The sequence below is a fragment of the Girardinichthys multiradiatus genome, chromosome 3, assembly GCF_021462225.1.
Source record: "Girardinichthys multiradiatus isolate DD_20200921_A chromosome 3, DD_fGirMul_XY1, whole genome shotgun sequence".
NCBI classification, from domain to species: Eukaryota; Metazoa; Chordata; class Actinopteri; order Cyprinodontiformes; family Goodeidae; genus Girardinichthys; species Girardinichthys multiradiatus.
The window spans coordinates 12,067,832-12,094,291 of record NC_061796.1 but is presented as its reverse complement, the minus strand read 5'-3'; the positions used below and the strand labels follow the sequence as shown (position 1 = coordinate 12,094,291).

The 26,460-nt window shown below is 39.2% G+C and overlaps 1 protein-coding gene across 2 annotated transcripts in view; it reads left to right on the top strand.

The window, feature by feature from the left end:
- Positions 1-289: 289 nt before the first annotated feature.
- The window catches only part of LOC124866396 (RNA-binding motif, single-stranded-interacting protein 3-like), a 199,191-nt gene continuing 173,020 nt past the window's right edge, over positions 290-26,460 (top strand). For both annotated transcript variants that reach the window (XM_047362168.1, XM_047362166.1), the window contains exon 1: positions 290-1,527. In XM_047362168.1, the coding sequence (XP_047218124.1) occupies positions 1,453-1,527 (75 nt within the window). In that variant the 5' untranslated portion in view covers positions 290-1,452. The remainder of the gene's footprint in view (positions 1,528-26,460) is intronic.

The following is a 26,460-nucleotide window of genomic DNA, read 5'->3' as shown; positions in this document are numbered from 1 at the left end:
TTTATGTTTTCCCTACTCACCATACCCATCTCCAACTCTTTCTTCCACATCTGCTTTCCCTACCGAACAGTCAGTGTGTGTCTTTCCCAGCCTCCTTTGAGAGCAAACACAATCACATAAACTTGAAGGAGGGCAGGACCAACCACTCCCACCCTCCTATAGCTCCATGATGAACACAGAGGGAAAGAGAGAAAGACAGAACGGGGAGAGGAAGAGAGGGATTGAGGGAGGAGCGTAGCTGCGCCGAAGCCAAGCCCCTCTATGCCTCCGCACGCAGAGTGGAGCAGACGCCAGCAGCCACACAAACACGCTCCCCTCTCAGTTACATGCAAAGTCACACACATACCACACCACCACCGCGGCTGCTGCCACCACCACCACTACTCACACACAGAGACTCAGACACAGTGACGGCTGCCAGGCTCAGTGGGAAGCAACCCGTCAGGGAAAGAGCCTGAGAAGAAAGAGAGGGATCGCCAAGGGGAAGAGCACAAGAAAGACAAGACTTGGAGGGGCACCTTGTGGATCAGAGGGGATTTTCCGTTTTTGTGAGAGGGCGTCTGGATAAGGTGACCTGCCTTTTACCAAGGTTTTTTCTTCTATGTTCATCCTCCGTGCAAGACTCCAGTGATATCTACCTATCTATCCCTGGAGCTTAACAAAAGAGGGAAGGAGTGGGGAAAAAAAAAAAACAGTCACAGCTTCAGCTCCAGACCACCCTCTCTCCTCCTCCTGTTCTCTCTCCGGTTCCACATCCATGTGTGAGTTTATCGCTGATTCCGGTGTCTTTTGAGGATAGAGCAATAAGGACGCCGTGTGTTCTTCAGGATACAGCTTGGCTCCCGTCGGGATCAGGCTCCTCGTCTGAGAACGGATAAAACGGATAAAACAGCAAAAGAGACAGAACCAGAGAAACAGAAAGAGAGAGAGAGAGAGACACTGGAAGACAAACTGAGGGGCATGTTCAGGGCACCAGAGAAGAGGAGTGAATCTAATTTCTAGACCACATAGTGTCAAGAACCGGCAAGCAGAACACAACAATTCATTCTACATTCTCCTCTTCTTCCCTCACCTTTTAGCCCCCTTTTAGTTCTGCGCTTCAGTTTTCCTATATTGTTCCCTCTTTTGTTACTATCCTTCTGAAATTTGTTCTGTTAACCCCACATCTCCCTTACCTCTCTCTCCTGCTACCCTGGCTTCACGCTTTCCAAACCCTCAAAAAGACAGTTTCTTGCAAGCTCCAATCAGACTGTAATCCTATGCCTAGTCTGTCCTCCTGTCCATCCCGTCTTCTGTTCATCTAACACTTGAACAGCAAGAGAAGCACATTCTCTCTGCATCCACTCTTGGAACATCCCCACTGAAGGATCCAGGCCAGTGGCTAGAAGTGATCGAACCCCACCTGTGAGCTTCTATCTCCAGCCTCCAGACCTTCAGTTGGATTCTAGCTACATGGGAAAACGTTTGGAGCAGCAGCCAATGTACCCCCACTACACCTACTACTACCCCCACTATCTCCAGACGAAGGTAGGACGGTCCAGCCAGGTTGACCTAGTTTAACACACAACTGTTCAAATTTTTATTTTATCCTGTAAATGGCTTAAACTCATCTCACAATTCCTGATGATTGTATTTTTTTTTACTTTTACCCATTTTTAAGCTTGAGCCCTATTAGAAACAAATCCAAATAAAGTTTTTCATTGTTTATAAAAAATATAGTGGCCCCAAAATGGTCTTAATGAAGCTGTCTGAAGAGCACATTCTGAAAGCCAGTAAAAGATCTTAGATTCTGCCATTTAGATCTTGTGATAAAACTATCTGGAAAGTGTCAGACTAAGTGCTGGATGTGCTCATGAAACGAAACAATGCCTTCCCTCGTCCTCCATCTGTCTTCTGTCTTCTAGCAGGGAGACACCAGTGTCACCCAGCTGGATCTTTCCTTCTCTTCTCTTCTGGATGCTTGACCCTGTCCTCCCCTTCCCTCCCCCTCCTGCTCCCACCAGCTAGAAGTTCAAGTTCAGGACAGAGGGGCCACACTACCCCGCCTTGTTGCCTTTTTTCCACACCGCCTCTTATTTTTTCCTTTCCCCTCAGCACCCGTCACCCATCCCATCTACTGACCAATGATGGAATATTGCAGGAATGGTTGAACCTTAAATGTTGCTCAGGTTACCTACAACACAGAAAACTGGGCTCACTTCTTTCTTGGTTCTTTCAGGTTTATTTCAGTTATCCTTCTTACACTTGCATGGGCTGTCTTGATAAATACATTTCATAAAGGCACACTGACACACTTCAACTCTCCCACCACCAAGAGCCAGAAAAGGGATTGTGAAAGCCTGATCGATAGCTCCTGCATCATATCACCCACTGTTCCCTTTGTCTGCCGGTATTCATCTGTTTTTCTCTCATGCGCAATAGTAAATGTGAGGAGTTGGCAGTTTTACAGCAATATTTAGCAAACGTACATGTGTCAGTGTGCAAGAGAGATGGGGAGAGAAAAAGAGAAAGACTGTGTGGGAGTCGGATGCCGTGAGAATAGAGAGATCACGCTATTAAGTGGATGCAATGTGGGAAGAGCGGGTAAGAGAAATGATTGCTCAGCTGATAAAAATATGTTGAACTGTGATCCAAGCACAGTTTGGAATCACAGTTATGTGGAGACAAGAGCATATACTTTAAAGACTGGAGAATTGATAGCAACTATGAGTTTTTATGTTTTGCCATGTTACAATCACAAACCTCACTGTATAAACTAGAAGCAATGGCCCTCAGATGTCATTTAATTAGTAAGTAGGGTGGTAATTTATTCAGGTGCTCTATGAAGGCCTCAGATGTGTGTTAGAGAACATTAGTGAACAAACTGTGAAAAACAAGAGACACAGCAGACAGGTCAGGGAGAAACTTGCATAGAAGTTATAAGCCACGGTTGGATGATAAAACAATTTCTTATCTTTGAACTTCTTTTTTTTTAATCTTATCTTATCTATCTTATCTTTGAACTTCAAACTAAGCACTGCTGAGTCCTTCATCTAAAAATGGAAAGAGTATGGCACAACTGCAAACCTACCAAAACAGGACTATTCACCTAAACTAAGAGACCGAACGAGATTAATAATCAGGGATGCAGCCAAGAGGCTCAAATCTGTGGAGCTGAAGAGCTCCACAGATTTGGTAGGGAAATCTGTTGACAGGACAAGTATTGGTTACCCACCTCACAAAACCAAACTTTATGAAAGACGGACAAAAAGAAAGCCAGTGCTGAGAGTACGCCATAAAAACTACCTTATGTCATTCACCACAAGCCATGCAGGGAACTCAGCAAACATGAAAATAGGTGCTCTGGGCTGTTGAGACCAAAATAAAACATTTTGGACTACAAGCAAAACACATCATGTAGTGCTAAACTGACACTATTATAAAATATTTTTTCATTTAATTTAGTTTTATTTATTTCAGATGTTTTCAATCATTCATAACATTAGCATTTCACATTTCACATCTTCGCATATTAAATTTGCTTCTAATATGTTCTACATTTATAAAGGAGCATTTGGTGGCATGGTGTTAGCAGTATCTACAGGGATGTCTTTCTTCAACAAGACAGGGAAGCTGGTCAGAGTTTACCTTAATATGGATGGAGATTCTGGGCGATTCGGGAAGAGAACCCTGTGAGAGGCTGAAAAAGAAAAAAAAAAAAAACAGTTGGTTATAAAGAAATGGGTTGGATCAAAGTGTATTTTAATGTGTTAGAATGGCCCAGTCAAAGTAAGAATCTGTATGTGCATCATTTTCATTCAATTTCACAATTGTGCATTCATTTGTGTTCCTGTATCACATAAAATGCCAATAAATGCTGAACATGACAAAATATGAAAATGTTTTTCCAGGGGTATTATTACTTTTACAAGGCACTAATGCCTTAGAAAAAATAATGCTGCTTTAAAAACAACCAAAACCTATTCGATGGGTTTCATTTAAAATGGTTTCCGTGATGGAAGACATTTTTGCAGCTCATTAGCTTTCTACATCCCATGCCTCACTGCCACAGATTGAGGATAATGTCAGTTTATGACAGTAACTATGATGATAAAGTCTGTCAAAGTCAAATGCACAAATAATAATGCCCTGATTAGTGAAAACAGTTTATATACAATTACCCTAATAGGTAGATTGTTAATTGACAAAAGGGGAGATAGTAAGTTGTAGAACAAAATACTGAAATGGCTCTGAAAAACATTTAGCATAAACACATCAATTTTGCTACTTTTTTGCTCTCAGCAGTTGAATAAATCAGAAAAATTATTCACAGGATTGGGGCAATCACATGTGTATATTATATTTTAAAGAGCATCTGTATCTTCCACTCATCCGATGATCCCAGGCTGTCTGTGCTCACATTTGGTAGATGACTGATGTTTATAAGAATGTGATCCAGATAAACAAACAGGAGCTGGGAATAATTTCTTAATGCACATCTGGGATTTGGTTACCATAAACATCTCCATGACATGCATGACAGGTGTGCCTTTTTGTCTACTAAACTGGAAGAGTAACTATATAGACTGCTTCTCGACAGCAGAAACTGCTGCCACTGTATTTCCCTTGAATGAAATGAAATGAAAGAAGAGATCAGTAGAGATGATAAACATCTTTTGAAAAAACATTTCTCTTCAGGATAAAGTACTGTGGAAAATAGAAAATTGTTCATTCTTGTTTAGTTCAAGCTTAAGACGGTTGGCGTTGTTTTTGACTTTTATTAATGCTGCATATTCATGGCTCGGGGTTAATTAATGCCACATTTTTGGTCCATAAATTGACCTCTAATTTTCATCCTCAGACCCAAAACCAACAGTAATATCTTGACAAAGTTATAACATCATCAGCTGGACTTTACCAAATTGTTTAAAGCAACAGCAATCTTAGGGTATGTAAACTTGTGACTTTGAAGAAAGTAATACAAAAATATCAAAAGAGATTATCTAATCCTTTCACGACCAAAACTGCAAAAGTACAAATTGCAACGGACATTACAATAATAATTTCAGTAAATCTCGAGATTTGTTCTGCAATCCATATTTTTATTACGATACCTATGACATTACACCACATGCACATGTAGGTGGGATTACCTCAGGTGTTTGATGCATGCCTGTCACCCAGTTTTATGTGTACAGATGTCTCCATCCCACATGGCTCTCTTGTTTCCATGATTTATCTCCATCAGTTCAAGGTCATGAAATTTCTCTCAAGAATCTGCAACAGGCATCTGGCCCAGACCATCACTTCATTTCTTACACTCCATCCATCCTTTAATCCACCCCTCTTCCCACCAGCCCACTCTTCTTTTCTCTCTGCTGTCAAGGTCAAATCAAATTGGATCCTACCTCCACCGAGCGTATGCTCTCAGTTGTGGTTGCACTGTGCGAGGTGTGTGTGTTTCTGTTTTAACAAATACTTTTGTGAATATAAAAAAGAAGCTGCAACCGTGTGTACCGTTTGAGGCCGTGACTGTACATGAAAAAGCAACTTTGTCTGAAAATTCAAGTGTGAGACAGAATGAATTTGCTCACTTCTGTATGGATGAAGCACGGGAGCGTATCATGCAGGTAATAAGAGTGTGGGTCGGAGCAGTGACTCCCCCCTGCCTGACCCCGTTTATAAAGCAGCGTGCTGTCATTAAAGCTATGTGGATCCCAAAAGAACTGTTTGGTGTGTGTGTGTGTGTGTGTGTGTGTTTTGCACACTAAGATTTACGTGGTTATACATCTGTATGGATATTGACAAAGGTATTGTAGATCAATCTAGCTGTGTTAAAAAGTGTACACGCGTAGGCGAACTGTAGTTTTTCTTCGTGAACGCACAACAAAAACAAAGATTAAACCTGCTGCAATTATTTTGTGATCTCTGTTCAGCAGTTTCTTTTGTTTTGCTGACTTTTGACCAAACGTGCCATGCTAAAGTGAGAACACTTCTTCATGTTTTCACCACGTTAAAAACACTGTATTTTTTGAGTATGGTATGTGACAGCCCAACACAGAGTAGTGAATAAGAGGAAGAAAAATGATACAATCAGAAAATTGTGGTGTGCATTTATATGCACCCCCAGCCACAGCTTTTTATAACAATCTTATGCTACATTTACAGCTGTAAATGTTTTGAGACAGGTTTCTACCAGCTTTATACCATTTAGGCACAAACATTTTTACCCATTCTTCTTTGCAAAATAGCCGAAGCTCAGTCAGATTGGATGGAGAGCATCTGTGGACATCAAAATTCAAATATTGTGAGGTTTTCTCAACTAGATTGAGGTCAGGACTTTGACTGGGCCTTTTTAATACTTCAATAGGTTTTGTTCTAAAGCCCTTCATTGTAGCTCTGGCTCGTGTGTAGCATCGTTGTCCTGCAAACCTCATCCCCAGCTTTAAGGTTCCAATCAATTTTCCCAAACCGGAACAGATTCCCTGTTTCTCCTCAAGAAAGGTACACAACCATGTTTTACTGTAGGGATGGTGTTTTCAGGGTGTTAGTTTTCAGCAACATATGGCATTTTACTTTTTGGCCAGAGTATTCTATTATAGCCTAATCCGATCAAAGCACCTACTTCCAGATTTGTTGAACTTCTGAAAAGCTATATTTCGAAGAACAATGTGTTTTAATTGCCATGCATGAATATTTTACATGCCAGTAATATATATTTCGTTTTTGCATAGACCGTACCTGCCCTTTATGTATAATTTATTGACTAATATGCCAAACGTTTTAAAGAGTGATTGGGGCATTGTGATAGAAAAGAAAGAATATAGCCCAACAGTAAAATGCAGGACAACTGCAATCAATATTGTCAGTGCAATTTGCAGCGAAGATACACACATCACAAAAAAGATCACATTTACATTCTTTCCTGATACAGTGCAGCATCGGTGGGAAGTTGTTCACATAACAACTGCAGTTTTATTAAAATCTACAAAACTAGACTGTACTTATTGATCTTATGATGTCAAAAGGAAATGGTTTGTACTGGGTTTTATTTAGGGCTATTCAAATGAAGTAGATTGAATACAAATTCATGTCACACTTCATAGATTTTTATCTTATAAAAAAATGAAAACCATATATTATATTCCTTCCACTTCCACTCAGTTATGGACTACTTTGTTGTGATTATCACATAAAGTCCCAATAAAACATGTTTAAGTTTGTAGTTGTAACAAGACAAAATGTGAAAGAGTTGAAGCGTTCTGAATAAGACTACAAGGAATTGCATGAAGCTTTATTATTTCTTTCCTCTTTTACAATGCCAGTCTTCATACTTACTTGCTTGCTCACACTCAGGCATAAAACATACAACCTTCCCATGAACGCAGTTATGAAATGACTACCTTAAACCAATGATGATAAGCCAGCCAGATGACAGAGCCTGTGTAAAAGGGTTGCTCTCAAACACAAGTTTGCTGTTGCTCTGCCTCCATAATGGGCTATAGGTTCACTCAGTGTACATTAGCAGGGAGTGGGGAGAGATGGCATGTTCTCTTGTGCGAGCTCAGTGTTCCTTAATCATGACTATAAGAGGGTAGGAGGGGATCAGTGGAGGGCTGATGCTCACATAATGCTCTATGATTTGTGTAAATCTATTCAGGCTATACAAGAGATTCTTGGGATTTTCCTAATTGCTACATGAGCTGGTTTTAGCTGAGGTATTTCTAAGGCGCACTCTTGTTCTCACTAATCATAATTACTAAATGAAAAGTATATTGAAATATTTTGTGTTTTATGGATGGAGATAAATATATTGCAAAATAATCCCATTTGAAAACCGTGTGGCTTGTTATTGTTGTTATGATCTTTATTAGTGTTGTCCTGTGGTTGAGCTGGAGTGCGTTGTCACAGCAAATTTTAAAGCAGTAACAATAAAATCTGATATGAAGTCAAAACGTGGAATTCATTAAAAATATGCCTTCTGGCTTGGAAAAGGCAAATGTCCTTTGGCACACCAGTAGTACATATTACTCACTTATATTGCTCGGTATACAAACTGAAATATCTCATGGCTGCAGCTTCAACCTGGTGGATACCTCATTTAAACCACATTTAAACCCATAATAAATGCATGAGTTACATCATCCGGACAATTTTGAATTAGAACACAACTGCCAAAATTTGGTATCATGGCAGTAAAGGCAGCAAGGGTAATGCAAAGTTCATGTCACACAATGGAGTATTTTGACTGCTCACAATAAAAATCTTTATTAAAGATAAACTGTGGAACTAACCTGTAAAATATGCATAAGTGTATAAAACATTGTTTCATTACACAAGTTATAGGAAATCTTACCAAATGACTTAAATGAAGACATACATTCTTCAACGATTTTGTCATTTCACCAGAATGTGAAAAGACAGGGCAATTATTTTTCTTGTTGGTCATTTATCTCTAGAACAAAGTCCATTCAATAGTATGACCAGCAATCGAAAACGTATTTTGGTTTTTGCTGAGTTAAATTAAAATTTTGTGAAACTCTGGTCATTTATCCTCTGAATTATTTTGTATATTTACAGTTTGGGCCATGCACTACCCAACTTTTTTGGACAAGAAATGGACCTGTTTGCCATGGTCAGTTCTTACCTGGCTTGAAATCACTTTTGACCCCATTTCAGTTCTCATGACTTACAGTAATATCCTGTGATCTGCATAATTTAAACTTTTAGCTTGTATTTTTCAACTTGTAGCTTGTAATGGCCATCGTGGCCAGGTTCCTCTAAAAGTGAGATTATAATCTCAAAACACTTTTTGATCAAATAAAGGTCAAATAAAATCCATAAATAAATAATTCATAGTTTACTTTGAGGAAATGTGCTTATGTGATAAATAAATAAACAGGAGGTGACTCATAGTTTGATTGGGTGTCACATTTGTTGTTTTTTTATATCAGTGAAGTTACCTGGCCAAAATCAGTTGAAACAGGATCTAACTTAAAATCCTGAGGAAAATTAAATACAGCTAAATTAAATAGGATGTATGTGTGAGTACTTTTGTGATTGTTCATTTCCATGATTTGTCAAAATAATTATCTACCAAAGGATAAACTGACACCCAAGGACAAAGGGTGTCAGTTTATCTTTTGAAGACAAAAGGTACAAAAGGACAAAGGTACAAAATGGTTTGTTTATTGTATGAAAGGGACAAATGGCAATGTGTGGTTACAAAATATGGGTACACATTGGCAAACGTTCGAATTGACCCTGAGCCCACAGTATCAGGTAAAAATGTTTCCTTAAAATGTTTACATTTTTAGTAATGTTGTGCAGAAGCAGCTTTAAACAGCTTAAAAATACATCAGTCAAAATCAGAATTGGTTTATTAATCTCTGTAGGAAAATTCACAAAGCTCCAGAATCAAGAAGAAAGCAACATGTCAAAGTATTTGTGAAAATTTTCTAAAATAGAATAAATTAAAAATAAATAGACTAAAATATGGCAAAAATAAACTTTATTAGGCAATTTAGGTGCTTGTTATATAAATGCAATTTGCCTTTTAGTTTTAAAGTATACATAGTATTCATGATGAGCTAGTATTTCATAGTTATACAGTGGCATTGTGCAACTTGGCAGCCAAAGGAAGGAATCATTTTCTGTATCTCTCAGTTATGCAGTGTGGAAATGTGAGACATTTACTGGACGTGCTCCTGTGGCCGATCAACGTCTCATGTAGAGAGTGGGAAGGATAGTGTAAGATTGTCTTTATTTTGCACAGTGTCCTCACCACCACTGTCAAAATGTCCAGTTCCCCACCTACAACATGGCTGGCCCTCCAAATAGTCTTATCCAGTCTGTTAGGTCCTCACCCTCAAGCTACTACCCTTGCAGATGAAAACATACAGGATGGCTGTGACCACCACAGAGTCATAGAACATCCGCAGCATTATTCGACAAATGTTGAAGGTGGTATAGGGGCCAATGAAACGAGGAGACAGTCTTTTAGACATATCCTTCAAGGGTATGTCTCGAGAGGACAACCAAACCTTTTGGCCAGGCTGGTACGTAGGAGCTGGCCGCCGTTTGCGGTCAGCATACTTCTTGTTCTGGTCAGCTGTTCGAAGGAGAGCTCTGGTAGCATTTGCCCAGATCCGATCTGCATGGGTTCAATACCTGAATTGTGTGAAGCAGGTGTGGGGCAACCAGTTTCGGGAGTAGGGCTAGAGAGATGGGCCCTAACTGCACTTGATTAACCCATTCAAAGTCTTAGGCTCGTCGACCTAAGCTAATTCATCCTTTAAAGGATCATTTAATGACTGGAAGAAAGCGGCTCTAAGAGTGCAGTCATTCCATCCAGAAGCAGCAGCGAGGGTGCCAAAATCTATGGAAAATTCAGCAACTGATTGATTTCTCTGTTTAATAGACCATAAGCTACGAGCATTGGCGATTAAATCTTTCTCACAGGAGAAAACCTGACGAAACTCCTCCTCAAACTCAGAAAATGTGCAGCCAAAATCTAAACAGTTCGAAAAACGGGCCTCTGCCCACCTCAGGGCTTTTCCTGTTAGCAGCCCAAGTACAAAAGAAATCTTTACTGCATCATGAGGAAAAGATTGTGGGGAGCGGTTAAGTACTAAAGTGCATTGGAGAATGAAACCCTTACAATCTCCCTTCTCACCGGAGAATGTTTCTGGATTCGGGGAAGTGACCTCACGTGAGTGTGGAAGTTGCTGAGAAACTGGAGAGGCAGCAGCGCCCTCTATTGCCGGAGCGGTGAAATTGCTCAAGGTGTGCTGAAACAAGGAAGCAAGTTGTTCGATCTGCTGATTTGTCTGTTTCTGTTGTTCAGAAAGAACGGAGAGAAGAATCATGAGTAGCGATCTGGTGGTCTTGTTCAGATAAAGTTCTCCTGAATGCTTCTGCTGGGTCAGGTTGGCCAGAGTGTTCTGTCATATTGAGTTTAAAGGATTTGACCCACATGCAGAAAGCAATTCAGGAGACGGTATTGTTCGGTAAAGTGTTTATTTACAACTGGGTGAATAATGCAGGGAACTGGAACCAAGATGCAAACTGTAGAAATAAACAAGAAGGTAAGCAGGGATAACTCTGGGGCTGAACTCATGAAAATAATAAATCTGTAACCTTTGACTCTGCTTTCTCCTTAGATACCCACATCAAATTTCTGGTTCACTCTTGTTTTTATCATTTACGTAACCTTGCTAAGTCAAGTCCCATTGTGTCACGTTCTGAACTTGAGATTGCTATCCATGCATTCATTTCCTCACAATTGGATTACTGTAATGCTTTATTTACCTGTCTTAGCAAAAACTCCCTGGAACGTCTCCAGGTTGTTCAGAATGCTGCTGCTAGACTTCTGACAAAATCTTCTAAGTATTCCCACTCCACACTGTTGTAAATATGAATCTGAGAATATTATTTAATATTTAATATTAATATTTTAATATTTTATCAAATAATATTTCGGTCTGTTAAGGATTGTCCTGTGAATACCAGCCCAATAAGGCGATGGTATTACGACAGAATAGAAAGGTGTGAGACAAGCTCTGGCATTATTGAACAGCATAAACTCTGCACATACAGGTCCTTCTCAAAATATTAGCATATTGTGATAAAGTTCATTATTTTCCATAATGTAATGATGAAAATTTAACATTCATATATTTTAGATTCATTGCACACTAACTGAAATATTTCAGGTCTTTTATTGTCTTAATACGGATGATTTTGGCATACAGCTCATGAAAACCCCAAATTCCTATCTCACAAAATTAGCATATTATTAAAAGGGTCTCTAAACGAGCTATGAACCTAATCATCTGAATCAACGAGTTAACTCTAAACACCTGCAAAAGATTCCTGAGGCCTTTAAAACTCCCAGCCTGGTTCTTCACTCAAAACCCCAATCATGGGTAAGACTGCCGACCTGACTGCTGTCCAGAAGGCCACTATTGACACCCTCAAGCAAGAGGGTAAGACACAGAAAGAAATTTCTGAACGAATAGGCTGTTCCCAGAGTGCTGTATCAAGGCACCTCAGTGGGAAGTCTGTGGGAAGGAAAAAGTGTGGCAGAAAACGCTGCACAACGAGAAGAGGTGACCGGACCCTGAAGAAGATTGTGGAGAAGGGCCGATTCCAGACCTTGGGGGACCTGCGGAAGCAGTGGACTGAGTCTGGAGTAGAAACATCCAGAGCCACCGTGCACAGGTGTGCAGGAAATGGGCTACAGGTGCCGCATTCCCCAGACCTGGGCTACAGAGAAGCAGCACTGGACTGTTGCTCAGTGGTCCAAAGTACTTTTTTCGGATGAAAGCAAATTCTGCATATCATTCAGAAATCAAGGTGCCAGAGTCTGGAGGAAGACTGGGGAGAAGGAAATGCCAAAATGCCAGAAGTCCAGTGTCAAGTACCCACAGTCAGTGATGGTCCGGGGTGCCGTGTCAGCTGCTGGTGTTGGTCCACTGTGTTTTATCAAGGGCAGGGTCAATGCAGCTAGCTATCAGGAGATTTTGGAGCACTTCATGCTTCCATCTGCTGAAAAGCTTTATGGAGATGAAGATTTCATTTTTCAGCACGACCTGGCACCTGCTCACAGTGCCAAAACCACTGGTAAATGGTTTACTGACCATGGTATCACTGTGCTCAATTGGCCTGCCAACTCCCCTGACCTGAACCCCATAGAGAATCTGTGGGATATTGTGAAGAGAACGTTGAGAGACTCAAGACCCAACACTCTGAATGAGCTAAAGGCCGCTATCGAAGCATCCTGGGCCTCCATAAGACCTCAGCAGTGCCACAGGCTGATTGCCTCCATGCCACGCCGCATTGAAGCAGTCATTTCTGCCAAAGGATTCCCGACCAAGTATTGAGTGCATAACTGTACATGATTATTTGAAGGTTGTCGTTTTTTGTATTAAAAACACTTTTATTTTATTGGTCGGATGAAATATGCTAATTCTGTGAGATAGGAATTTTGGGTTTTCATGAGCTGTATACCAAAATCATCCGTATTAATACAATAAAAGACCTGAAATATTTCAGTTAGCGTGCAATGAATCTAAAATATATGAATGTTAAATTTTCATCATGACATTATGGAAAATAATGAACTTTATCACAATATGCTAATATTTTGAGAAGGACCTGTATATGGAATAAATTCACACAATTTCTTAAAATACAAGAATTTATTAACAAAGATGTCAACTCATAGTCAAACATATTTCAGTCAACAAACTCTTTACTATGCTAAAACAATTCAACTAAACTACCAAGCAGAATTAAAGAATAACGAAGACTAATGGACTATGTACAAAATAAACAGGTTAATTAAAGATGATTGAAAATCATGACCAAAAAGAGTGATGCAACATTACCATGCAATGTTTATGTTTGAGAACCAAGGATTATCTTGAAGGATCTGGAAGTGAAGTTAAGTTAGTCTTGGAACTAACTTAGGAAATAATCAGCAAATGTTTAGACAACCATTCACAATGCAAGATCAGATAAAATATTATTTTAATAAAATAATGTTTTAAATAATGATCTGCTGAATAAAACCAACCTCCTGGATGACTAATTCTCAACGGTGTCTAATTAACTGCCTTTATTTATTAAAATAATATTTGAAGAAATATTATTGAGTATTTTGGAAAAGAGCCAAATCTTTCTGGAGAAATGGGGCTTAATGGTGTTTACTTAGGTATCACATCTAGTAAATGATGTTCAGGGACGATTATTCACTAGCTTGAAAACCAACAACCTTTCTTTTGAATAGTCTTTAGTAGCACATGTTCTCTACCGGTTAGCTGTTAAGGTAACAAAGAAGCTAGCTAAAGTGCTAAGCTGGAAGATAGCTTAGCACCAGAATCAACACATACCTTTAAAATACCAAGGTTAAAATGCATAAGCGCGGACGGCGCGTTATGGGCAATGTTCTGGTTAAAACCACCCTTTAAATAAAGTTTATCTTAGCTTTAAAACATACAAAGAACACGGAACCGGCGCGTGCCGTAGCTAGCCCACTAGCACTAAAGGTAGCCAGGTTCCACAAAACAAAACTTCATAACATGAAAACGTTTAGATCATTTCATCCTAAACCTATCTGTTAATCTGCCCAAACCTAACCTCTGACCGTAGCGAGGATATGTTGTCCAAGGGCGATGAAGTTCGACGAAACGTCCATAGTCAAACAAGCGGTTGGCTTTCAGCTAACCTCTGCGTTCGCTCTGTGAACAATAGCGTTAGCTCCGGAAAGCTGGCGGCTCGGCCTGTCCGCTGCCCAGCTGTTCGTTACTGTAACACGGTTGTGCAGGCCGTAGTAACTTCCTCCAGACTCAGCTTGTAGAAACAGCTTCTCCACCGGGGATCTCTGCAACACAGTTTTGCTTCTGTGGGGCCTCGAAGAGAAAATGTAAGCAACTCTTACACCTTAATTTCCCCGTTCATTAATGAAAATACCGGATACACAGACAGTATTTCATTCTACTTAACTTTGCATATGATCGATGATCGTATGGCTTTGGATCCAGTTGAATTTATGTCTTTTTGCCAGCAAAAGACATCAGCGCGCTTTCCTCTCCTATCTGGTCCCTATGGAAGGCTGCGTGGAAGAGGAAGACTTGTGGAAAGGTGGGGGCTTGTATGCGGCAGTGTCCTTGCAGGAAGTCCGCATTTACCCCCTTTGCTGGCTGTGCTTTTATTTGGGTAATGGCGCCACAGGAAGTCCGCAGTTACCCCTTTTCCTGGCTGTGCTGGAAGAAGGTTAATGCACTTTATTTTGAAAAGTTCCAGGAATGTATGTACCGGAGTTTTAGTGTTGAAACCCATGGCTGTGGTCCCAACAACACCGTTACTCATCCAGCTGCACTGGCTCCCCATTCAATTCAGAGCTCAGTTTAAGATTCTGGTCCTGACTTATAGAGGTCTTCATGGTCAAGCCCCAACTTATATCAGTGAACTCTTATATCCGTACAATCCCCCCAGGTCTCTGAGGTTATGCGATGAAGTCCTACTGGCTGTACATCACACAAGGCTGGAAACTAAGGGTGATCGAGCTTTTGCAACAGTAGCTCCCCGACTCTGGAACTCTATCCCCTTGTGTATAAGGACTGCGGATTCGATGGTGTCTTTTAAAAAACAGCTAAAAACTCATCTTTTTAGGCTTGCGTTTGGTTAGTTTATTTTTGATTTTATCTTATCTTCTTCTATTTTACATATATAAATATATTATTCCAATTGTACTTTGTATTAGTGTTGTGAAGCACTTTGTGATCTGTGTCTTGAGAGGTGCTATATAAATAAAATTTTACTTACTTACTTACAAAGAATGGTGGAGGGATCCGCCAGAGAGAGGAGAGACCAAGTGGTTGTTTGCCGGTGAGACTGAAGTTGGTGGATATGGTAAGCCAGGAGAGTTTGTAATCCACGATTAGGAGGAGGGTGGACAGGGATCGCAGATGGAGGTCCGAGGTACTCAGGAATCAGCAGGCTGCCAGCCGGCGTGATCCAACGAAGTCATGAGAGACTTAAGTTTTGTTCATGGAACTGGATTGCTTCCTTCCAGAAGACGGTTTATCCAGGCAGGATTCAATGCAAGGCAAAATCAGGTTCAGGAAACCTGCAGGATACAAAGACAAAGTTACTTGGTGTACAAGGCAAGGTCAAAGGTAAAGGTAACGTGGCTGAGTAGTACCACTAAGGGCAACACTCGGGCAGTGAGTTGCTGGCAGCCTCCTCCTTAAATAGTCCTCTGCAGAATAATGTTGTTGGGGTAACAGCTGACAGTCTAAATTGGGACAATGTTGTCCACACAGAAGTAGATCCAGTTATGCACTCTGCAAGCCCTTCAGTGTCGTCACCATGGGACTGACAGTGTCTGCCAGTCCGTGACCTTGAAGCATCCCTGCAGTGTCTCCTTGGCTACCTGTAGCATACAAACAGCCCAAACTTCGAAGAGATGCAAGTCCCAAGAACATAAAATCATCAAATTTATTTCAGAAATTGAAAGTCTTTATTCACTGCTAAACAAAGTAAAGAAAAAAAAACTAAAAAACATTTTTATTTATTTTTTTTGATTAAGCATACCAAAATCTTACGGAAACGTAACTCTAAAACCCAAATACATACTCGACCATGATTTCTTTGTACCATTACACCCCTAGTTAACACCCATGGCTAGCTCCAACACACTTGATTAAATTGGTTTAATTATGTTTACAGTTCATCATCAAGTTCTGTAGGATCCTCCTAATTGCACATTTATTTAAATGCAGTGTGTTCTAGCAAGAAAACATCTAACACATGCAGGACACTAATTCTTCAGGACTGGACTCCTAGTCTAGCCACTCAGGTCATTACTTCATCCCACACAGTATTCTTGCACTCAACAAATATTTTATTTTTATTACAACTGTAGAAGCATATTTCTAAAAATGGCTTTACATGGTCCTAATAATAAAAATAATATTGACATTTCTTTTAAACTCCTTTTAAGTCTTTTTTATCTTATATTCATGATGTGCTTTTCAACTCTGTAGCTGTATATTTCTGTGTGTAAATCTTCATCAGAATAAGCACACATGAAGCACCTCTGAATGTTACCAAGCCTCTCACAAGTTTGAAATCTTTTTATCCTCCGATGATGATTGGATGTAGATGTGAATCTTTGATGAATATCACGAAGAGTGAGATGAGAGCGCCTGGGGGCGGGGGGGGAATTATCACCCATCCGATCATTAGTTTGCCACAGATCAGTGTGCTAATATGCTCATCGGCACACAAGGAGCTTTAATTAAGGTAATGAGAAACAGCATTCAGCTTATATCAAAGTAATGGCACATGCGGACATGCCTGGACATCCAAGTAGAGTATCGCATCTCTTCAAAAATGAGCTTTTCACATTCAATTACTCTCCATTATGCACTAGATAAAAGTGATCAGTGGATGGCTTGGCTGTGATAAGCAAACATATAGGTTGGAGGGTTAGACGTACACTCATACAATGGAAGTACAAATCTGTAAGCATAAGGACAACAAAGAGATTGATTAACTCATCGTCTCATCTTCCATTTCATATTAACTTTCTCCTTCATTCCTTGACTCCCTTCGAGGCTGTGTACCCCCTCTTCCCAAACATAAAGACTATGCCTCAGCTGAAAGTGTGACCATAAATTATGCAGCGCACATCTTGCACACACACCGACAAGGAACAGTGTGTGTTTAGCGTGCAAAGTAAACAGGGGATAACGGGTTTATGGCTGTGCATGCATTCTGCTCATACCCTGTTCCTCCTCACACATCTGCCTGTCTGCATCGGTTGGAGTTTTACAGCTGACAATTTTAGCATGTGCACTTTGTTTAAGGAGCCGTCCGTTCTGTTTGGATTTCAGCCATGTTCTCAATAGCATTGTGTGCCAGTTTAGATGTGAGAGATTGGCCTTAAGTTGCCTTCTTTTAATGCCCAACCAAACACTTACCCTGCTTTTTCTATGCCCCTTTCCTGCCTTTCTCCCACTGTGTTCTGGGCTCTTTCTCCCTCTCTCCTGCCATCTGTTCATGCTGCCTGTAGATTTTACTGCATAAAAGGGACTCTCCTAACCACCCATATATGTCCATTTATTACTCTCTGTGGGCTGTTCTATTCTGGTACCAGCATTCAGTAGTGGATGCTGACCATTGCCCCACTCTGCAGAATAGTGTTGGAAAGGCTTCAGCAGGTCAGCACATGCACAGAGCAGCGAGAAGAGCCCACCTTTTGCTGTTTCAGAAATAAAAGACATGCAGTAGGAGAGAGAATAAAGCAGGGAAAGAAAAAAAGCTAAAGTGAAAGGGAAATAGAGTGAGACAAATAAAAAAAGAGAACAGATGGTGGTGGCAAAAAAATAAATAAATAAAAGAAAAAAGGTAGATAATGTTCCGATAGGAAATAAAAGAGTGATGCTGTTAGAGAGATTGAAGTTGTAGACGTGGTCAGGAAATAATGGGGCTGCTACATTTTTAATAGTTGGCTACCCTTGTCTAATGGATTATCTTCCTCTTAAAAGCTCCTGTCAGAGCCCTTAACCTCAAACAGTTATTCTATGGAAATTACCGATGGCTTCAAAAGTCACCAGCACTTCTTCATATCAGCCCAGTAATCTAACTGGCAGCCAACATGCTGTAGGTCCAGTTTTTACACAGATATGTTGGCAGCTGTCTTCAAATTTTAATTTACAAACAGCAATGATTCTCAAAATGTAATACAAGAACAACTGGTGTTGCTTGGAGTGCCTTTTGTAGTAGGCAAAACAGATTTTAGGACTAGTTATTTTTTAGGTAATTATGAACAAATTAACATTTGATGTAGTGTTGAGAGACTCAGAACCATCTCAACAGAGAAAAGCAGTGAAAAAAACTGTTGAGAACATCTGGTACATAAGTGGGGAATAATGAATCAGGAGCACATTTACCTCTGATGTTAGGATTTGGAACTGAGTATGACATCAAACCCAGCTTAACTATGTTCCAATTCAGGGAAAAACCACTAAGATTTGTTTATTAATATGCTGAGTGACCAAAGTAATTACAATAAGCCAAACAAGCTAATGGCAATTGGTCTGCATTTTGTACTTTCAGACACTGCAGTAGCATATCCACTCAAGGAGACTGTTTAGTATTGGGTGTATAAACAACTTAATTAGATACAAAATATCAAATGTGCAGATAAACTGCTGCCGCTGTATTTTAAGTACAAGGCAGCCATATTTGATTTAGAGGTCATTTAAAATTTTGTCACTAGGAATTCTGAAGAACAGCAATTTTGTCCCGACTGCGTGACATTTCACATCCATATCTGTCTTAAGGACAGTTTGGCAGTTTGTACCCATTTGACAACTGATGATACAAAGTAATTTTTCCAACCTTCTCAAAGTCTACAAAAAGGGAATATGGTAATGTTCCTGGGGCTGGCGCAGTTGGTAGCACTGTTGCCTCGCAGCAAGAAGGTCCTGGGTTCAAATCCTGGCCGGGGGTCTTCTTGCATGGAGTTAGCAGGTTCTCCCCGTGCATGCGTGGGTTTCCTCCCAAAGTCCAAAAACATGACTTTTAGGTTAATTTATAAATATATGGATGACATATTTAAGGTAAAATACCTCAGAAAATAATACACAATTGGATTCAAATTATGTGTGAGATTTAAAGACTTGTATCATGAAAATACCATTAATACTACTAACAAGCTGATAATAAACTGATAGTCAACAGTTAAGGACATAGGTACAAAAGAGCTTTCACAAAACGGAAGTAGAAAGGGTGAAACATCAAGATGTAGGTATGAACTGGATGCATGGAGTCAGGGTACGATTTGGGAAAGTCATTAATTGATTTAAAGCCTTTAAAGCTGCAATCACATTTTGTGCTTATTGGCTGTCTTAGACAAAATAATTTATTATTAGTAAAAAGAATTGTAGGAAAATCTCTGGCTGTGAGCTTAATGTGGCAATCCGTGGAAGGTCCTGACCAAGGACAATGTAATTTATAGGCCCATGCTGCAATGGTCTCATTATTGTCTTCTTTTGTGCGCATTGTGCATACTGTATGACAGTTGTCTCCTTTTCCCCATCCTCTTCTTCCTTTATTACCAACGCTTTTTCTGAGGTTTTCTAAAATCTTCACAGGGAAATAAGTTTGGCATTATTTATTTCCCGTCTTTTAGAAGCACTTCTAAAAAGATAAGTTGTCAACTTTGTTGAACAAAGTCAATAAAAGAAAAATCTAAAAATAACAGGATTAGACAAAAAAAAAAAACTTTAATCCAAAACAAAAGAAGAGTTTATAAGGCTGATATGTTATTGAGGGATTAGAAATTACATGTGACGGTTATATACATTTTCCTTAGCTGTCTATCATCTTTTTCATCAGTATTTATATCTGCAATCTGAGATGTGTTAACCTGGGTCGCTTTGCTGCAAGAGCTGCAACCAGTTTGGCTCCAAAGGAGGACTTATCCACATTGCAGACTGGCAAAGTTTTAAAAACAAAACAGCCAGTCAAGTCTTTGTCTTCACAATGATAGCCGGAGCTTGGTTTTACTGGGTGTTCTGTTGTAAACTGGCAGAAAAAGAAGAAAGAAGACTTTCTCATATGAATGTTAAGATTATTGAATGAAATTTATGTGTGAAAAAGATGTACAGCTTTCAGATAAAGTAGATGAATGGACATTTCCCACTCCCCATGACTCCACCCAAAAATGAAAAGAAAAAGTGCCAAAAGTGAGGGCTGAAAAGGAAGATGCTGTACTGTAATCCTATTGTATTTTTACTGAAGCATGTCATGGCAGCTGAACGTTCAGAATAAGATAGCCTTTTGGAAGTAAAACAGAATGACAGACTGTGACCTCTAACTGTTTGCAGTTCAGCTGGGTGTCTATGTGTGCTGTTTTTAGAGATAAAGGATAATAACATTCATTTTTAATAATATAGAGCAAGTTAGTCTTCCTCTATGTTGTCAGAAGCATTGGGTCACACCACCAAATCAGTAAATACTGGTGTTACAATCACTTCCATGCCTGCAGGTGTATAAGGTTTATTCAACACACTCCTAAACCTTGTGGAAATTTTTACAGAGCAGTCAAAGTTGCTATTGCTGGCAACGGTGGATCCATCAACAAACTGGACCTTATAAATTAAAAATAGGATGTCATGAAAGTTCATGTACATGTAAAAGTAGACAGAAATATACTTTTGACAATATATTGTGTAATAATGTCATAGATATGTTGGCTTCAGCTCTGGTGCAAGCAACAATTACAGACATGCTTGACAGTTTTTAAGTGATTTAATGAGAAACACAAGGTAGAGAACTTCAGGGTTCTGCACCAGCATCTGGAAAACTGGAAGGAGAAGGTAAGTATTAGCTGGAGGTGAGGTTAAGTGTGGAGTTGTGTGATAGGTTGAAGGAGCGGCTCACTGTTTGGTGATGAAGATGGAGGTCCAGGGAAGGTGACTCTCTGAGTCTGAGATTGACAGGTTGGTTGTGTTTGAGAGGTTGCAATGGCAGAGCATTAGCTTGTCCTTCTCCAGTGACGCTGATTGAAGAGCCACAGCAGACTGAGGGTGGACAAGCAGGAGAACGATGGATTACCAAGCAGCAGTGCGGCTAGGATCCAGGAGAATGGACGAGCAGCAAGGAGAGTAGAATCAGCGGTCCAAGGAAGGATCTTCGTGGAAGTCCTCGAGACAGAGGAACCCCAGCCACCGATGTAGGAACCCAGCACAGGATGTGGAAATATGATCCTGGAAGCAGGGAGACAGAGGTATGTTCAGAGATCGAAATTCATCGTGAAGAAGTCAGCAAGACGTGGACCTGATTACCGCGCTATGTGAGCAAACAATCTGCATCTCTCTCAGGGATCCCTGCTCCTGTGAAGCACCTCCTGATTAGCTCAACGAAGCCAGCCAGTCGCACCGTGCTGGAGAGATGAGAGAGGACAACAGTAGAAACAACACAAACTTGTACTCAGCCCAAAAAGTGTAACAAATAAATGTAATCAAATATGATAAATTTACAAAATGATAATATTCCACAATTTAGACATAAGTTACTTTTAATATACAGTAGATAATGATCCTCAAAACATTATTCGGGGACTATATTACTGCAAGATATTTACTTGGTATTTTGAGTGCTTTGAAGGTTTTGCAAAAAATAACTTTTTTAACCCATAGTATTTCAATCCAAAGGGTTTAGAGATATTCATTAGAATAATTAGCACAGACATCCAAAATCTCTTATACCCCTGGCTTGCTTTTTTAGTAGAGTACAAAGCTAAATTGTGTCAAGAAAATAAGGTCCCAGCTCTGCTTTTCTACACATCGCATAACTGAGTTAATGTAATTAGACCAACAGCTTAGCCAACCTGACACAAACATTTTATACATAATGATACATTTGATTACTCAGCTAATAATTATTTCACCACTTGATGGCACTTATAACTATGTGCTGTACATAGTCTTAAACTTTAATCTCCAAAAAGGTCAGAGGATCATAATGTATGGAGAAAAATGTAAATGTACTTTTCTGTGTGCAGTAGCTGACAATTCATTTTTAAACCCTTCATTCCAATAGACTACCACTCTATCCAAAGTACACATGGACTTTACAGACCTGTGTTTTTTGGGAAGGGCAAATACATGGCAAGATAAAACACAAGTGTGAAAGCATGTGATACAATTGATTCATATCGCTGTCCTTGTTTGTTAATTATTACCTGGAATTTAACCTTGAGAATCCATAATGTGCCCATGCCAAACTGTGTGCACACAAAGTAAGAATGGAAAACAAATGACTCAGGCAACATTTCTGCAAATGTTGTTTATATTAATTACAAACACCTACATTTTGTCATAATTGACACTGTGAATTTAAATGTCTCCCACTCAAACCACACTTTTAATTAGGACAATTATTTTTTTTCTAAATTGATTTTTTTTACTTTGTATGTAGGTGGCTGAATATGTATTCGTTTGAGTGTTGGATGTTACATTTATTATTTGCATCCATGCCGTGCGTTAAATATTTCATTATAACAATAAGCATGGGGAATTTGTGTGTTTCCCCGTTCTCATTTTTCATTCATTGTCTGAGGTCCCTGATCGCCATTGTGTTGATAGGGTTTCTGCATTGGTGTGTGGGTGATCCCTACACCAGGGACTACAGGAATAATTGAATGAATGGCCTGAAGGATTTTCTCTATGTGGTTTTCTTCATCCTGCATCGATGTTGCGGGCTTATGTAAGTTTGTTTCCTTTTTTTCTTTTACTCTTCTCTTTGTATTTTTTTTACATTTATATCATGTGATAACACTGTAAATATCCAACCAGTTGAATTAAAATTCCACAATTTTACATTTTCTTGTATTTCCCTTTTTTAAGTATTTTGTATATTTAACTGTTCCTGTGGGTTTAAATTGGACTCTTTTTTTCCTTAACTATTTCTGTGTAGTTCCATGTGTAGAATGAATTCTCATTTAGTTAACAAGACACATAAAGTTAGTGATTAGTACATTTGGTACCCTGGACGAATGTTTCAGATTGTCTAATCATCTCATATGATGATGTTGAATTTTGTGCTTCCCTTACATTTACATCAGCTATAACAGGAAATACACTGATCAGGCATAACATTATGACCACTTGACTAGTAGTGTTTTGGTTCGCAATTTGCTGTCAAAAAAACTCATCGAGTATAAGCTTCAATAGACCCCTGAAGGTGTGCTGTGGTATCTGGCACCAGTATCCTGTTAGTTGTGAGGTGGGCCCTCCCATTGATTGGACTTGTCTGTCCATCACATCTCAAAGAGACTCATTTGGATTGAGATCTGGGGAACACCTCAAACTCTACAAACCATTCATGAATCATTTTTCCTTTATGGTATTGTGCATTATGTGCAGAAAGAGGCCACAGCCATCATAGAATACTGTTTTCATAAAACCATTTACACTAAGTAACATCCACATAGATTGCCGAACCCATAGTTTCTAAACAAAACATTACCCAAAGCATCACACTACCTCCACTGACTTGCCTTCTTCCCTGCAACTATGTGCTTCCTAGCTAAACAACAAGCACACATATACTATCCATGTGATGTAAAAGAAAAGATGATTTCTCAGCCAGGGCTACCTTCTTTCATAGCCCCGGGGTCCATATCTGATGCTCATATTACCATTGCTGCAACCTTCAGAGGTGCACAGGGGTCAGATGACAAGGAACAGCCAACACTCCTCATATCAATCAATGAGTCGTGGCTGTCCTTGGTCTTAACTATGATTGACCACTGTTTTTTTTCTTGGAACACATCTGAATTTCTGATAGATACTGACCACTGAACACCTGACAATAGCAGTAGTATTGGAGATGCACTAACCTTGTATTGTAGCCACAACATTATGGCTCTTGTCAAACTCACTGGTATCCTTAAGTCTGCCCTTTTTTCCTGTTTCTAACACACCAATTATGTAGACAAAATATTCATTTGCTGTCCAAGAAATTCAACTAATAGATGTCCTTATCAAGAGATAATAGGTCTTAGTCGATTCACGTCTCAGTGGTCATAATGTTATGCCTAATTAGTGTATTGCAGTCTAAGATGCTCCTGTAAATACCTTTGTGAATAATTTGCACTGGAGTTCAGTAATCTATAATACATCTTTCCCTTTGGTACCAGTCATAAGATGCCTATTAAAAACTCACACTGCCTGCAAAAGGTAAAATAAGTAAGACTGATCTTCTTCATATCTGGCCAACAGGTAAATATGGTTCAAGGTTTCAAAACCATATCTTGGTATTTGTAAAATTGTTCTCATAAAATCTTTCCAACAATAAGCAAATAAACACCTACTTATTAGAAAACAAATGTTGTGTAAGTGTCTAAATACACATACTTGTGGTTGATCAAGAGTGGTCAATGAATGAAAGACATGCATGGACTAAAATTAGCATGAAAAAATTTATCACATTAATGGATTAATCACTTGAACATGACAAACTATAAATGTTACTTGCCAAAAGAACATATGCTCTACAACACGATTTTCTGAAGTATTGTATATATCAAAAAGTGTATTATTTAAGAAAGTTATATCTTATTAATATGTAATCATGTATTTTTAATTAAATGGCTTTACTGGCTGATCCAATGGCAATAAAAAAACGGAAGAAATCAAAATCTTTCTTCACAAAAGACGTTACGCCTCATAAGGACTTCTCTTTGATCCCTTGGTGTCTGAATGTAATGGTCACCACTTGCAAATATAATTCTAAATCAATTGTAAATATATATATTTGTTTTTCAACCAAGAAGCACATGGCAACAGCACCCAGAAGAAAATACTTCACAGAGCTTACCCTCTGCATGATTTATCTCTTACTCTTAAAAAAATGTTGCAAAGAATCACAGCTAAACTCTATAAAACTGCCAGAGAATTTGCCCTTGCGCACAATTTAGCTGGGTTACAGACACACTTTTGTATCTGAGCCAGAGGTGGCTGGTCAGGTCAAACATCTCCTATTCCTTGCTAATGAAATTCTGGTTAAAACCACTCTCTACACACACAAACACACACACACACACACACACACACACACACACACACACACACACACACACACACACACACACATACATATCATTGTGCAAGTAAAAACACTGAGCCCCTACAATCCCAGCCAGAGATTACTTTATGAAAACACTTCTTTTCTTGGCCCCCAGTCATATTGCTTTGAGTTTTCATGCTTTATCTAAGCTACATAAGTTTGCTGTTAAGCACAAACATACCTATATATTAAATCAAAGGAAAAATAAATTACATCTTCTTTAAAATTGGACATCAGAAAAATAATCTTATTTTTCCCAGGTTCTAAAACTATTTAAGTTTAACGTCTCTAACGTCAAATGTATAATAACCCATTGCAGATTCCACACTGACAGTAACTATTAAACAAAAACAAACCCAAGATAGAGAATTTGTGTGCACACACTGGATGCTTCCAAAAGATTGAATGTGGGAAGTAACAGCCAGGTACTGCTTAAGATATGCACTCAATTTACTTTACAAAGTTACCAAGTTTTATTGCCAATGCCATTCCCAAACAATATAAGGTCTATCCTTCCACAACATGAATGTCCTCGAAGGATGGCTTCTTTCAGAATTAAACAAAGATTGAACAAGTATAGCTTCTTTTGAAAGGTTGCCATCAGATAGTATATTCTCTCTAAAAAGAACATGACAGCTAGACTTACACATGCAGTTACGTCTGAGTGAAACAAAAAACATTTGAATTAATGACCTTGGAACAAAGGAGGCTAAGGTAGGAATGATTGGCCATATTGTTGGCAAAATCCAAACACTGCACATCAGGACAAACATCTCATAACAAGGGAGGGGGGTGATTATTTTTAGCTTGTTTTGCCGCTACATGACTGAGGTACTTTGTAGTTACTGAGTCAACCACCAACTCTTCTCTGTACCAGATTTTTAGACAAATGTAATAGCATTACTTTGACAGACAGTTGATGCTGCACATCAAATGGGTCAAACAAAAGAACAATGAACCCAAGCACAGATGATCCCAAACCTTTAGACTAAAAAAGAAAAGAACAACAGTGGTAAGGTGGACTTTAAGAGAGTTGCAAAACTTAATGTGAATGTGAGCGATAAATATCAATGCCATACAGAAAATTACTACTTTAGGGACTACTAAGTATAAAGGTGGCTCTACAAGGCATTAAATCATGCTGTACTTAGTTTTTATAGACCGATTTAGCATTTTAGCCTAATCTGTTAATGAATGTTAATGAATAATCTATGGTGTCTTTGTACATTTGAGAGTAGATTTAAAATATTTTAGAACCTAGGGAAAACCAGATTAGTTTTATTATGTCCATATACATAAACCTCTTGCCTTAACAGAGGGTTTACTTTC